The sequence below is a fragment of the Dermacentor silvarum genome, chromosome 5 (genome assembly GCF_013339745.2).
Source record: "Dermacentor silvarum isolate Dsil-2018 chromosome 5, BIME_Dsil_1.4, whole genome shotgun sequence".
In the NCBI taxonomy this organism is placed as follows: Eukaryota; Metazoa; Arthropoda; class Arachnida; order Ixodida; family Ixodidae; genus Dermacentor; species Dermacentor silvarum.
The window spans coordinates 6,383,245-6,399,271 of NC_051158.1; the positions used below are offsets into that span (position 1 = coordinate 6,383,245).

General features: G+C 47.7%; 2 protein-coding genes across 3 annotated transcripts in view; one reads left to right on the top strand and one right to left on the bottom strand.

The window, feature by feature from the left end:
• Positions 1–1,578: 1,578 nt before the first annotated feature.
• The window catches only part of LOC119452849 (uncharacterized), a 92,956-nt gene continuing 78,507 nt past the window's right edge, over positions 1,579–16,027 (bottom strand). For both annotated transcript variants that reach the window (XM_049667324.1, XM_037714802.2), the window contains exon 2: positions 1,579–4,909. In XM_049667324.1, the coding sequence (XP_049523281.1) occupies positions 3,334–3,822 (489 nt within the window). In that variant the 5' untranslated portion in view covers positions 3,823–4,909 and the 3' untranslated portion in view covers positions 1,579–3,333. The remainder of the gene's footprint in view (positions 4,910–16,027) is intronic.
• On the top strand, positions 4,990–7,647 carry LOC119452727 (antifreeze protein Maxi-like; the record flags this gene model as incomplete). The annotated part of the gene is made up of 4 exons (XM_049667155.1): positions 4,990–4,995; positions 6,815–7,096; positions 7,203–7,400; positions 7,432–7,647. Coding segments are annotated over exons 1-4 (702 nt in total), but the record flags the coding sequence as incomplete, so codon positions are not given.

Here is a 16,027-nt window from a genome sequence, read left to right on the forward strand (position 1 = left end):
CCACGCTCCGCTGTGCTGAGTACGGTGAACGCCAACTAGTAGTGCTTCTGCGAGAACGCGTTGGTAGTGCTTCTTGATGCCAGCGTCCCTTCGAATGCTGGCATCGAGGCGTCGTAGTGCTGAGACCACCGAAGCGTTCACTGTCGGTGCGCGTTAGTGTCATAATGCAGTACTTCTCTTTTCTGCTCGTAGGCGGCGGCACCGCCCCGAGCAAGAGCGCGGGTACACGGAGGAGTGTTAGATATATAAGGCGCGTCTGTGTAGCTCTCTGCAAATGCGTTTGTGGCACAATGGGTTAAACGCTCGGCGATCTAACTTCACTGACGTATTTCCGTGGCGGAAATACGTCAGTGAAGTCTTGGTGGACCCCGGCATAAAACACTTTCGTGTTAAAAAATGTTACGGGAAGAGCGTTCAAGCTTGAGGCGTACACACAGGCCGGTGGACCTCAATCAGCTCAGTGTAGCACTTGCACGGCCTTCTGACACAATGCTAAGTCCCGTCGATGTAGAATTTTCTTCCGACAGAGGCCTGTCGTCCAAATGCTTGAACACGAAGGAAAGCGATGGTTCATGCACGCTGTACTGCGGTCAACCGGCAATGAGCGAGCTAATCAATCTACACGTTGAGCCCGTGTAGAAAAGCATCGCCTAACAATCCTGCTGTCAAAGTACAGATACCGCAAGGATGCTCCCCAAATTTACACGACACTGCCCGACATTGGAGTGAAATGAACCACATTTCATGGTGACCTGATCTACACCCTGGATCCAACCATAAGCCTTCGACTTCCGCCAGGAACTTCCCGAAGCGACCCGACCCTTTTGCTCAGGCTATGGTTCGACGTCGTGTTCATCAATGCCTACGCGTTCCGCAATGGGTTGGCCGACACCGCAGTCTGTGGCCGTCGCGGCGACGAGCAAACAGGCCACGGCAAAATTGAGCTTTGTCGAATATCTGGCGCACTGAAAATTTTGACGCTGTCGAAATCATGTACGAGAGACATTCAACATGTAGTCGTCCTTCGGTAAATGTTGATGAACGAGGATGGGTTTAGGTAGGTGGGTTAAGAATTAAGAAGGTTCATTCCACTCCAATGCATTTTACGAACATCGCGGAAGAAGCTAGTCAGTTATGTAGGGTTTAATGGCGCAGCAGTGACTACGGCTATGATGCGCCAGCGACAATTTTTTATAGCCTGAGGCAGTGCGAGTGCAGTAGCAAATACAGACCGCTATGTAACTCTGGTCCATTGTTCCTTTGAGCCATTTCTGTAAGGTGCATTCTAAATCTCTACGCGACTGGCTCTACAATATAGAGTCGCACTATATAGATCGGGATAGGATCCAAGGTGTAAAATCAAGCATGCATGAAATGTGGTTCATTCCACTCCTATGTGGTGCAATGGTTGCAAGTTTGCAGAGCATCCTTCTAATATCTGAGCAGTACCAGGTGTACCTTGTGTATAGGCATGTAAAATGCGACGCCCCCCCCCCCCCCCCCCCCTAGTTGGTTCATGCCGGAAGTCCAGCTAATTACCCAAGAAATACTAGTCGAGTACTCTATGTTATACGTTGTCGCAGGTGGGGAGGCAGACATTCGATTTTAATATTTTGCTTTCTTTTTTAGCCTTAGAGACCAAAGTAACAGAAGGTTAAACTTCATGAAAGACAGAGGAGAGGCGTATTGTCTGTGTAACGACCGCATCTGATAACGGAAGGTTTTCGAGCACGAAGCCAACTACGGGGAGTACGCTTAACCAGTTAAGTCAAAGCTACCCCGTGTAAACTGTACGCAACAACCTCTTGTTTGTTTTTTAAGTATAGGCAAAGGTTTTTCTCAAACCACTTCAGGGGCTTTTTTCTCAAGCTACGCTGAGAACGTGCTCCGGTATCACAAGCGATGACCTCTAAAGCAGCACGCCTTGCACTGGTTATGAAACATGCAGCAAGGACCAGCTTTTCTTGCGCCGAAGTCAGCATTTATACATCTCAAGCAAATTTCACAGGTATACACGAAAGCATATTGACGCTTCACTGAAGGCACGCATTTTCTTTTGTTCTGCTGTATTGAAATGAGTATTACCTCTAGCACCAACAAAATCTCACTCAGCAACGTTGATGCTGCAACCTCTGGCAACGGTGTATACAGCGCAATGCTCGCGCGACCGGAGTTACCTCTGAGCTGCATGGTGGGGCTCGTTTGGAGCATATCTCTGCGCTCTACGATGTCACAACTTCCAAGCGCAATGTCTCCAGGCACAAATTAGTGATGCCACAGGGAGCTCTCTGACAGCGCAGCTAGTATACTTCACAACATTCTGTAACCTTAAATGGACCCTGAACCACTTTTTATCGAAACGTCACCTTGGCGCGCAGTCCGAAACGTCACCGTGGCGCGCAGTTCAAGTTTAACTATGGACTTCTTATTTTGGTGCCTACTAAACGCTAAACGTAAGCCAAACGCGGTTGTCCTCAGCGAGCCACACTGCGCTTAGCCACTGGACTCGTGGCGGCACCTCGCGGCGGCCGCGGTGTAGCTGACTGCAGCGGCCAATAGCAACCGTGTATTGATTGGAGTGTGCTTTATTACGAAATAAAGCACACAGAAAAGAGCGAGGATCGTGCGGTCTTTTGAAAAGAGAGCGTTTGAGAGAAAGGTGACTTCGCGTTCCGCTTGCGAGCTCCACGAACCGCGTACGACAGCCGAGCTTGGCTGAGATGTTCACAACAGCGTATGCTAGCCGTGGACTGTGTTATTTTACCAAGCCCGAGGGGTGGTTCAGGGCCCTGTTAAAGAACTGAGACGATAATGACTGAAGCATAGTCGAAGCTCTGCTCGTGTGGTACTCCCAGCATTTGAAAGTCCGATAGGGCTTGAATGGTTCATTTACTCAGTGATTCACTGATGGGCATTCACCTCCTAAATCAATGCGAGTCACCAATGAAAGGCGCGGTAATGAAGAACACCGGATTGACTTAGATTGCTTGACGTTCTTAAAAGTGTACCCCTAGCACGGTACCCGAATATTTTTAGACTTGACGACCACTGGAATTTGGTCCCCGTGTCCAGGAATTGACTCTGCCACTTCTCAGCCTCATCGGCGGCAGAGTGCCGTAACCATCCCATGCATTCACGGTAAGTCTGTCGGGTTAGATACGATCCCCAAGATACCTGTACACGCAACGGGAGTCCCACATGAGCCCTTGTTTGTCTAGTTATCGAAAAAGTTCCGGTCGCGCGCACACTGGCCTACACAATTGGGACAAAGCGTATACATGAATTTTTCAATCGCGAAAGACGCGGAAATAGTTTGACAGGCTACAACAAGCCTCACACATGACTGTCCCGAAGGCGGTTCACACTTCCGGCGACTACGTCCGGTGCACACGGCACTACGGGCTCTGTCGCGACGACCGTCTTGAAGCCGTTCGTCGTGCGCACCGCGACCAACGGCATGTCTCGAGGATCGAGTTGGTCGCTGTTGACTCTGTCGTACTTCCACGACGCGCTGACCTCCGCTGCCGCCTGGCACTTGAGCCTGCGACTCGTCTGGTAGAGGAAGAGGAACGCGACGAAGACGACGACGCCCACGGGCGCCATGACGTATCCCACCAGGGTCACAACCAGGAACCGATACGAGAGGCCGAGACAGACGCAGAAGAAGCCCACAGAAGACATAAGGATGCCGGTGCTAGCCATCCAGAACTCCGTGCGGGTCGTTGACGTCATGTCCGGTTCGTCGGCTGGCAAGAAGGTGACCGTTGTTGTCTCCGCTGCGGAAGGTGCTTGGAGGGTACCGTCGGTAGTGGTTGTTGCCATGGCGACGGTGGCTTCTCAGTGCCTGTTGAACACGTGCTTGTCCTTTTGAACTTACTCCGACGACTTACAAGCGCGTGAGGGTTGCTCTTGCTAGGTTGTTGTCCCGGTTGTACTTGGCAGGAGCAGCAACGTCGTTGGTTTGGTATCCGCTCCTCGAGAGATTTTCACCGTCGATATAGCTCCTGTTAATGTGCTGCTGGTGAAGCTACAGGTATACATGAATACGAGTAGTGCAGTAGTATCTCAAGACTGACACGTATATGAACACTGGTGGTTTTGGTGGAGGCGAGCAGCTTCAACGAGAAACTATTCAGTAATAATTTAAAAACGCTCGACTGGTTCGGATTGTCTCGACCACACCTGTTTAGATGAACTGAACTTCAAATTTGGTTTAACGGCTTGTAACATGCAGAGTCGTCGGAGGGGACGACAGGGCTCGAACTATACAAATGCGCACATCCTCGTCCGTCAATTTATGGCAGCATCTTGACTTCACATGGAGTTCTTGTTTTCTGAAGCACGTTTTCTTTCACGGTCGAGCTGTGTATCACTCGCGCACAGGCGACTTGCAGACCTGCCGGGGTCTCGAAGACTGTTGACCTCACAGCTTGCCCAGTGAAGTTCAATACTATTAATCCGAAGTGAAGCTTCATCCGAATACTATCGATGGGTGGGCTTGAGTATGCATGTATACTTGCAAGTTTCAAGTGGAACAAGCAAACTAACAAAAAAAAAAGACACTACTATACCAAGTTTGAGTCAAGCACGAAGACAGCCTCAGTCTTTTCCCTGGTCTATCCGGACTCTCTGTGAAGGTGCAAGGCGTTAACTGTCCTGATCAGCTTTGTTGTTGTTCTGCGCGGATGCTGGGTGATCGCTATCTTTTCGCTGGATTTGCACTAGCGACGGCTCGAACGCGCCAGCTTTCGAGCGTGAGTTGTTTTCACCCTTCCTGACAATGGCCACCTTTATCTGTCAGCGACGTTGCACATGCTGCTCACGCACTTCTTGGCGCAGTCCGGACGCTGGCACCAAGATGTCTGCTCTGCGATGTCGATCATGGGAGGCCCGCACAAAAGACTGCGTGCTGCGTAGAACAAAGATAACAGTCAAAATCTGTCAGGACATACCGGTCTCTGTCGTGAAGTACGGCTGTCGGCTTTAGCCATGGCTGTAAGCACTACATTTCGGCTGGCTGGGGAAAAAATTAATGCAAGGCTAGCTTAAAGAGCCTGTAAAACACAGCACAAATCAGGTAAACGCACAGTGCGAGGAACACTTTTGATGCTACGTGAAACGTAACCCGGACACAAGAAGGCACAAGTAAAACGACAACATCCTGAGCGCATTGTGAGGCACCGACGCAGTCATATCAGGAGGATGAAGGCGACGTATGATGCTTGTGGAAGGAGGAATTGTGAGGAGAGGTGTGCTAAGAGAGAGAGAGAGAGAGAAGTACGACACTTACTTAAATACATTAGGATTTTATACAACTTGCGCGACAGTGGGACATACCCATTCTGAAGGATTGACCAAGAATGAGCGCATGCGCAGGGGCAATACTCAGGGACCGACTCTGGAGAGAGAGAGAGAGATCATTTCTTCTATTGAGGTGTGGCGTCTTCCTCGCCTTCTACTCTGGAGCAGAGAGAGAGAGAGAGAGAGCAAGGAGAGGAAAGGCAGGGAGGTCAACCAGACGAGCGTCCGGTTTGCTACCCTACCTCGGGGTAAGGGAAAGGGGGAATAGAAAGAGGGAGAGAGTGAGCACTGAGTGCACGTGCCACGTGGCATGCTGCACAGGGACACTAAAGGCGTTCTCTTAAACCGGCGTACTTGAAGTAGTGTACTAGTGCAAGAATCGTTTTTTTTTTGCCAGTGACGAGTGTGGTCACGGTCCGAGTATCTTTGACTCAAAGAACAGTCTCGAGTCCAGCCGCTTTAAAGTTCTCTGGAGGATTGACCAAGATTGAGCACATGCCCAGAAACACTACCCAGTCAGATCAGCGTCTCCGTTAATATTTCGTTGTTTACAGCTTTTCTGACTTATCAGGTGCCCTGTAAGAATACCGGCTTTCCTACAGCTGAAACGTAAGCCAGGGACGAACACGGCTTAGTTAACATTCACCTGTAGCGTCCCTTTACCCGACTGCGTCGAGCCACAGTCGCAATCTAGCAAACAGCCATAGCAATAAGTGCCGAAACTGATATCTCCACAACAGTTCAGATGACCTTTAAAACCCGATGCTGTTTACACTAACCAGCTCTTTTCGCGTCAACAAAATAGCCCCTGACCTGTTGCATCGACGATTGGAAATTGAACTCACCAAATCCTCTAATGAAAAGTGTGGATGTTTTCAGCGTTTCTGCGAATGTTTCGAAGCGTGTCTCGTAACTTCGGGCTTTACCAAAGCATAAACGAGAAGCGCCGTTGCACCGCTTCATGTACATACCTTCATACTAATAAAAATGCCGCTGCCACTCATATTACTGCAGCCCTTCCCCATCACCGCTCTCTAGCTACAGTCGCATCTATCAGAGCGCCACACAGCTGTTCATTTTTTTTTCTATTTTTGTCAAGCTCACGTGTTTTGCTCGTGCTATGGGCCTGCGGCGCTGAGAACTGCGGAAAAGTAGAACGCAGTTAGCGATATTAGGGGCCTCGATTCGAAATCCCGAGCTGCCCCCGTGACCCTATCGGCATTTGTGGAGTCTTCCGCATGGTTTTCATTGTTTCGTCAGTCGCTGGTCTGTCAGCACTTCTTGAAGGGGCAGCGCAAGACGATTGAGACAAAAAGCCAGAAAGACACCCAGGAAAGCGCTGAACTCGCAACTAACTTTATCAGAAAGCATACACATACTTAAATCTCATATCATCATCATCATCATATCATCATCATCATCATCATCATCATCTCATCATCCATCAGCAGCAGCAGCAGCAGCAGCAGCAGCAGCAGCAGCAGCAGCGCAGCAGCAGCAGCAGCAGCAGCAGAGAGCAGCAGCAGCAGCAGCAAAGCAGCAGCAGCAGCAAGCAGCAGCAGCAGCAGCAGCAGCAGCAGCAGCAGCAGCAGCAGCAGCAGCAGCAGCAAGCAGCAGCAGCAGCAGAGCAGCAGCAGCAGCAGCAGCAGCAGCAGCAGCAGCAGCAGCCAGCAGCAGCAGCAGAAGCAGCAGCAGCAGCAGCAGCAGCAGCAGCAGCAGCAGCAGCAGCAGCAGCAGCAGCAGCAGCAGCAGCAGCAGCAGCAGCAGCAGCGCAGCAGCAGCAGCAGCAGCAGCAGCAGCAGCAGCAGCAGCAGCAGCGCAGCAGCAGCAGCAGCAGCAGCAGCAGCAGCAGCAGCAGCAGCAGCAGCAGCAGCAGAGCAGCAGCAGCAGCAGCAGCAGCAGCAGCAGCAGCAGCAGCAGCAGCAGCAGCAGCAGCAGCAGCAGCAGCAGCAGCAGCAGCAGCAGCAGCAGCAGCAGCAGCAGCAGCAGCAGCAGCAGCAGCAGCAGCAGCAGCAGCAGCAGCAGCAGCAGCAGCAGCAGCAGCAGCAGCAGCAGCAGCAGCAGCAGCAGCAGCAGCAGCAGCAGCAGCAGCAGCAGCAGCAGCAGCAGCAGCAGCAGCAGCAGCAGCAGCAGCAGCAGCAGCAGCAGCAGCAGCAGCAGCAGCAGCAGCAGCAGCAGCAGCAGCAGCAGCAGCAGCAGCAGCAGCAGCAGCAGCAGCAGCAGCAGCAGCAGCAGCAGCAGCAGCAGCAGCAGCAGCAGCAGCAGCAGCAGCAGCAGCAGCAGCAGCAGCAGCAGCAGCAGCAGCAGCAGCAGCAGCAGCAGCAGCAGCAGCAGCAGCAGCAGCAGCAGCAGCAGCAGCAGCAGCAGCAGCAGCAGCAGCAGCAGCAGCAGCAGCCAGCAGCAGCAGCAGCAGCAGCAGCAGCAGCAGCAGCAGCAGCAGCAGCAGCAGCAGCAGCAGCAGCAGCCTATATTTATGTCCACTGCAGGACGAAGGCCTCTCCCTGCGATCTCCAATTACCCCTGTCTTGCGCTAGCGTAGTCCAACTTGCGCCTGCGAATTCCCTAACTTCATCATCCCACCTGGCTTTCTGCCAGTCCTCGACTGCGCTTCCCTTCTCTTGGTATCCATTCTGTAACCCTAATGGTCCACCGGTTATCCATCCTACGCATTACATGGCCTACGCATACTTAAGTACTACCACCTATACCCACGTGATCTCCCATCGATGGTGTCATTATCACTGCACAGGCAAACGTCAAAACCCGGTAATTTATTGCTATTGCATGAAGCGGTTTAAAAATGAAAATTCCCTGTCATACAACATTAATGAAGGCCTGCTTACACAACGCGTTCCTTTCTTTCGTGATATGGTAGGCCTCAATAATCTCACTCGTAGTCTGATTGCTATGTGCGGAAAGAATTGTGGAACGGCCCTTTCAAGATGTTCAGCCATTACCGACTTGCCCAAATGTCGATTCTTCTACTGTCAACACTTCGTCTTTTTTTGCGTGTATGAAAATTTTCTACCCCTGGTCTGTGAACAATTTATCTGTCTTTGGTCTGTCTGAAGATTTTATCGGTCACTAGTAAATGCTGGGAAAATTGGAAGAAGTATATTGATTATGTAGAGGTATATTGACTTTCTCCCTAACTGCCTTCAGAAATCTACCCAGATGCAAGTCATTGAACCAATTCAGAAACGATCTGTTCGCTTCATTTTAACCATCACCGCACTGCTAGAGTCACAGAAATGAAAGCGACCATCAATAACTCCTCTTTGGGTAGTTGCAGATAGCAGTCACGCATCCTCTTTTCGATGGAGTGTTTTTTTTTTTTCATCAGCCGGCTCATTGGTTTTCATATATACAATACTTTTCGTGTATGCCTACTTCTAGCATCTATATTAGCGCATAAAGAATAAAAAAAACAGCACTGCCGCGACATCAAGACATGAAAATAAATAAAAGTAGAACAGTACGGAGTAGACTAATCAAGTAATTTCAGTCATTGGTCATGAAATCAGTAAGTCCACTAAAAATGCTGCAGATCCAACGAGTTGGAATCTATATACAGCGAAGCTTTGCGTGAATACATAAAGAGTTAACACACGAGTTTGTGTTTATTGAATGGCCGCACAATGTGACAAGGAAGGTTTTATTCAAACTCGCAGAAATGAGTGACTTCTACTGCAGGAGTGATGACTGTTAAACACTGTTTATCAAATCACATGTCCTCGTAAAGATTGTGCGGTAGGGTGGGAAGAACATTTTTGGGGTTCTGATATAGAAAATTCAGGGGCAATTGGAGATCGCTGGGAGAGGTCTTTGTCCTGCAGTGGACATAAAAATACGCAGCAGCTGCTGCTGCTGCTGATGATGCTGATGGAAAATCTAACCAGTGTCAGACTACTTTATTCGTGCGCTGCTGTAGCTTATCTTACTGTCACCTTAGTTCATCCGATACATATTTAGCTCATATAACTATAGGAAACGAACCACGTGACCTGCGAGAAAAGGAATGGTCTGATATTTTTGTTGACCATAAAGGGATCGGCATGGTAGCAGAATTCTTTAATCAATTCTGTAGGGCCCTTTGGTTTCGGAATACTTCGGCAATGAATCTTGAGGCTTGTAATATTCCAAACAGCTCTGTCACTGAGGACAGCATCTTGTGACATACCCGATAATATTTGCTCACTTGATATGCCGGATTATGAAGGCTGAATACATTTGATGTACAGACCTGTAGGTTATATTTAGGGCATGTGGCCATGTATTGTGAAGTTGATGACGCCGACAAGAACAACAACAACAACAATAACAATAACAACAACAACAGCGATGACGACCACGACGACAGCTTCCCTCAGGGAAGAGAGTGGCAAGTTTCATTTGGGTTTCCTTTTTTTCCCATGAGGGGTGTAATTGGGATCATAGAATAGCTGACCATATAAAATATCTAATATTCTCATTTTCACTCGTTTAATAATAAAGATGGCGATCCTGCGACAAACGCCATTATAAGGGGCTAAAATTTTATATAAAAATATCGTCTTAAAAGAAAAAAAGAAAAGAAAGAGCGAAAAAATAAAGTCATTGGCTATTTGTTTTAAGAATTAACGTGACGACGAGGAACATCCAGCTGAAGACCTTTTTGAAGCGCTTCCGGGTGATTTGCGTGTGCGAATCAATTTGTGTGTGCGATCAAGAGGCCGTAACTTGGTTTAGCATCGTGTTTGGAAGGGTGAGGCCGCGGTCTCGGAATATGCGGCTGTGCTGATTGTCCTATAGTAAAAATGAACATAAGTGTCGCTTGGTGCAGTGGTCAGCTTTCTGGAAGACGTACTTCAAACTGCCATCGAACGCCTTGAGCGAAAAGTACGTACATAGAAGAAAGAAAGAGAAACAGCAACCCTGTCCTTTGACGAACTTTTCCTAATTGCAGTACATACCCAGTGATTACGTGCTTTTTTTTTAGAAGCTACATTATAATACTCGCAAAAATGAGTTGCTGCCTGCTACTCCGTGTCTGCTAGCTTACTAGCGCAGAAAAAGAAGCGCTTTCCCCGAGCTTTCCACGAGTTTAAGATGGGTAGCTTTGCTGTACAGATATTCATTTATTGATTTAACGTACCCTCCTGGCCAAAGGCATTATAGGGTAGCGTGGTATGAAAGAAAATTTGGTACATCGGAAGTAAACAAAGCACAGTGATTAATATGTACAAAACACATTGTTAGATTACCAAAAGTTTCTTTCTATACAATGCTAGCTGCTGTGTCACACACAAAAAAATCCCGGTTATGCAATGTTAGCTAAAGTTTCACGAAAAAGGCTGTTATCAGTCATATTTACAATATCAGCGGGAAGGTGGTTCCGATCTATGCATGCATGTGCGAGGGAAAAGAGACTGGGAAAAATGCTTTGTGTTACATGGACAGGTCGCAACTTTGTGACAGTGATCAACACGGCGTGATACACAATGGGGTCTTGTAAAGAATTGCGTGTGCAGTGTAGGATGATGATAAAGCCTATGAACGAGTACTAGATGTGCAATTACACGTCGAACAGATAGCAGAGGAGGACTAAGATTAGATTTCATGAAGAAATGGTGTTGTGTACTAATTACAAATGATAACTCGAATTGAGTTGGCCGACGTGTGTCCTTGTGCTACTTGTTTTAATGAGCAACTTAAACTCCCTTGCAAACTTTACTGAAAAAAAAGCCATCAATATCCAGCTGAAGATAACACCATCGTCGGGAACAACCAGCTGTTATTTTCTCATTAGGTCAGCATTTACATTAACACCGCACAATCACTTGATCTACATGGGAGTGGACTCCAGCCGATAAGGCTCTTATTTACGAGGTGAAGGATGGGCAAGTGCTGGCTTTACCTTTGTTGGTACGAAGCTGCGGGAGCATCCACTTTAGAAAATTCCACTTTAGAACGGCGGTTCATACTTCCGATTCAAGAAATACCGAAGTAACGGCTCGCCAGTCCTTTTGTGAAGGGACCAGCTTGTCCCATGCATAAGAAAACTTTCAAAATTATTTATACTAGTGCTATCTACGCATCAGCCTTTAAAACAAAAGATTGGGCGTTCAAATGCCAGGGCATGGCAGACACAAACGTATCCTAAAGCCTGTGAAGAATTTAAATATTGTGAACAATGAGAAAGTGAACGTTTCTGCTGGTAACGCGCTATGTCTTATGTCAATGCTAATGCCTTATTCTAGGCCTATCAGTTTCGGTAGTATCAATTTCAGCGCGCGTTCATTGAATAGGACCCGTCATGGTTGCTCAGTGACTATGGTGTTGGGCTGCTGAGCACGAGGTCGTGGGATCGAATCCTGGCCACGGCGGCCGCATTTCGATGTAGGCGAAATGCGAAAACACCGGTGTACTTAGATTTAGGCGCACGTTAAAGAACCCCAGGTGGTCCAAATTTCCGGAGTTCCCCACTACGGCGTGCCTCATAATCAGATCGTGGTTCTGGCACGTAAAACCCCATAATTTAATTTTTTTTCGTTGGATAGGCCAGTGGACAGGCTAGGCCCATCGCTCCCATGAGACAACAGGCTGAATGTTACGTCACGTCAGTGAGAAGGTGTCCCCGATAGTTCAACCGGCAATGCCGCTTCTGGGACAGTATTTTTTCACTGATCTTTTTCTCAACTCTACTTGTTAACCATCTCTCTCGTCCGTGGCAGATTCTGCTGATAGTGGGGGCGTGGCTTCATGCAAGCAAATAACGAAGGGCGGCAAGAACTAAACATGAAAAGAAAATGTACAAACTCGCGGCCGTATTCCCGAAATAAAATAAGGTCTTACGTTAGAAATGGTAAAGAAACGCGAAAGGCACCAATGAGAGGAACACGAAAGGCACACACTGGTCGTATGCATTATATCGAGTGGTAATGGTCAACCTTGCCCGCTCTGGTCAACTTCAGTTAGAACTGTTCGTAAGAACAGATGCCAGACGATCATGATGGCGGACTCAATATCAGCGAAAGTGGTCAGCCAATGTCAAGCAGCTTACAAGCAAAAAGATTTCGGCAGAATCCCCTTCACGGTGAATGTCGACGCTAATGCGATTAGCATAGAAGCAATGTATAGCGAGACACCGTGTATTGCCACTGCCGAAACTCGTCGTGTGTGAGGCGTCTGCTGTTGCCGGGGTACACTTTCGCGCATTGATGATAATGATGATGATTATGATGCTGCTGCTAATGATGATGATGTCTTTTTGGCATCTCCTTGGAAACGGGACGGCGACGAATAGCCTCCTAGATGGATGGATGCTAGGAGCCTCCCCTTTGGAACGGGGCGGTGGGTTGCACCACCAAGCTCTTGTTATTTTATTGCCTAATGCCCTACCTATCTAAAGAGGGAAAAAAAAAACGAAATATTCCCCTCACCAAACTCTATGAAATCCCTATTGGGAGCTTTGTTTTTGTATGCTCGGTTGTTTGTCGTCTGCCTACTTTTCTTAATAATCATTTACTAATCTGTATTCCCGAAATGTTTACTTTCCCCCTGCTCTCGCTGAACCCAAGGGCTTCAAGGAGGCCAGAGGTGCCTAAATCGGCCGCTGGGCAAATATATTCACATTCTAATGAAACATGTTCCATCGTTTCTTGTTGTTGTTGTTTCCTCCACACATGGTTACCCTAGCTTTAGCGCAGCAAACACATGTTTCTTCTTCCTTGTTGTATCTCGCTTTATAAATTCATGTTCTAAGGCATCCTGAGCTCGCTTCGAAAAGTAAAGAGCTTCCCTTTGAGTTATCATAAATTGTCTGTTTCCTCTTAAATAGTTGCTCATAGCAGGTCTCTTTTCCATTGCCGCCGCCCATGAAATTGTCTCAGCCTGTCTCACTTTGCGTTTGACGTCCTCTGTTGCCGTGTTGCTGACCATATCGGTCGTACACTCACTGGTAAGCTTCCTGGTTCTTTTCCTCCACTGTGAATCAATGGCTTTCCAGCGCTGAACACTCTCCCAGTAAGTTTACTTTCTTCCACATTCCTCAGTCGTTCTTAATATTCAATTTTACTCTGAGCTACCCTCACTTTAAAACTCACCATATCACCCTGCACAGCTTCATTTGTAGACTTCCCGTGAGAGCACCCATTCGCGACGCGTCCCACTGACCTTTGGTTACCATCGAGTCCTGATTGTACCACTGACTTCAAGCAAACAACCGCATTTCCAAATGTAAGTGCTGGAACCATTACAGCTTTCCACATACCCCGGAACACTTCGTACCTATTGTATCCCCATAGCGCTCTGTGTTTCATTATGGTCGCATTTCTCTTCCACTTTGCTATTATTGTTTTTTCCTGTGTTTCCAGATATCTATCGTCTTCGTTTATCCATCCAGCAGGGAATTTGTATTCTTTTATCCGAGGTATTTCCTACCTCTGTATTAACATTGTATACTCACTGTTTTCATTGAATACCATAAGACCCAATTTTTAACGCTAAATTTCAGACCTAAATTTTCGACTTCCTGTCCACAGATATTAGACAGACGTTACATATCACTTTGGTTGTTAGCTAGTAACGCAAAGTCGTCGGCATAAAACAAACCTGGAAGCTGCTGATCTACTATTGTACCCGTCTGTTTGTGTGAGAGATTAAACCAGATATTGCTTCCCTCTAGCGCTTTTTCCATCCTTACCATGTGCACCATAAACAGCAGCGGCGATAGAGGGCACCCCTGTCTCAGTCCCTTGTTGATATCAACTTGCACCTCGCTCCTCATCACTTCCCATTCAACGAAAACTGCATTTTGGTAAATCTCTCTCAAAAGCTGTATACAGTCGTTGCCTATGCATGCTTTGCCCTTCCAGAATATCCCACAATGTGTTGAGGTCTACGTTGTCATACGCTCCGGTAACGCCTAAAAAAGCCATACATAGCGGTCTCCTTTCTTCTCTGGGTGATTCAATACACTGAGTAAGAACAAATAAGTTATCATCCAGACGCCTACTGATTCTGAAGCCAATCTTAAGTTCTCCCTATATACCGTTATTCTCTGCCCATGCTTGCACCTTTAATTTAATCGCCTGCATCGCTAACCTGTATATTGACGATGTAAGGGTCAACGGTCTATACGAGTGGATTCTATCTTTCTCCCTCTTACCTTTATAAATTAACTTCATTCTACTTTGTCGCCAACTGTCTGGTATTCGTCTATCTTTCAAGTATTTTGTTCTACTGCTTTCTACAGAGCTTACTTACTTTTTTGGTCCTAGTTCAGTACTCACCTACCTAGCCTGGACACGCGGCGACATCTAGCGATGCCGCCACGAAGTCCGCGCGTGGCGCGTGTCCGCAATCACCTGCGCAGGTGAAGTGTTATGCTTGCTCAGAGGAGGCAACTCCAAATGTCCACCACCTCGTGTTGGAATTTGAGGGAGTCATGAACTTCCGGGATATGTAGCCTACCGGCCTTAAGGAGGTGACATCGTTTGAGGACTGAATCTCACCATGGGCTAGCGTGAAAGGGACACTTTTTTGCTCACTGTAAAGCTTCGAGTGCGAAGCTTTCATAGCGAACCATACTTAGTTCCGTGCTTTTTACCCACTTCCCCAAGTAGCCCTAGAGTCATTACATAAATAAATTATTTCTCAGTCAGAATGTATAAGACGCAGGTTCTATTCAGCCCAGATCCCGAGGAATAAAAAAAATGTCTTATTGAAGAGTGGAGCACACCCAGTGGTACATACTGAGTGACGCAAGGTGGCATCAAAGAGGTTCAGAGAAGAGCGTCTCAGATACTCTGTGATCTAAATTAGTCGAAAGGCTGGTTTCGAACGCGTCGTTTCCTCAGCACAGCAGTCCCATGCCACCCAGTGACCCAAGTTCGTGGAAAGACGGCTAGAGCGCAGAGACAAACATACCAGAAAGTGTGTGAAGTGTCCTGAGAATACAAATCGCATTTAAAGTTATGTTAACTCCACCTTTGCACCTTACTTAACAAGAACCAAGACAACAGGATCTTGGTTTGGACCAGTTCGTGCTTGCCGGGAATCATGTTCGGTATAGCTAAAACACCGAAACACCGAAACACACAGCTACAATAAATAAATAAATAAATAAATAAATAAATAAATAAATAAATAAATAAATAAATAAATAAATAAATAAATAAATAAATAAATAAATAAATACACAGACGCGTTTTTTATGCTGTGACAATGTTTCGTCGTATTCGTCATCATCATCAGCCTATATTTATGTCCACTGCAGGACGAAGGCCTCTCCCCTCGATCTCCAATTACCCTTGCCTTACGCTAGCTGATTCCAACTTGCGCCTATATGCAACTCGTCGTATTATATAGCGCTAAATAACCCGAATCTCAGGAAATCACGAAGGGCAGCATACACACGACCACGATAAAGTATACGAAAACTGGTGACTTGCCTCGAGGTTGGACGGGAAAGCGCACTTGCAGCGTAAGGTAGGAGTGAATGCGCTTCCGGCAACACTGAGTGCTGCGGGAGCCGAGAGCAGACCCGTGCAAGCCCAGCAGAAGAGAGCTCGCGTTTGCGCGCCGCGCTCTTGGAGTGCATTTGACAAGCGACGCAGCGGCAACAGCAGCAGCAGCAGCCGTATAGCAGCGGCAAACGGCGTTGTTGGTATAAGGAGTGGCCACAGCTGCAGCGCCTGAACGAGGAGGAACGAAGGATACGCGAGCTCGCGTCGCTTGCCTGCTC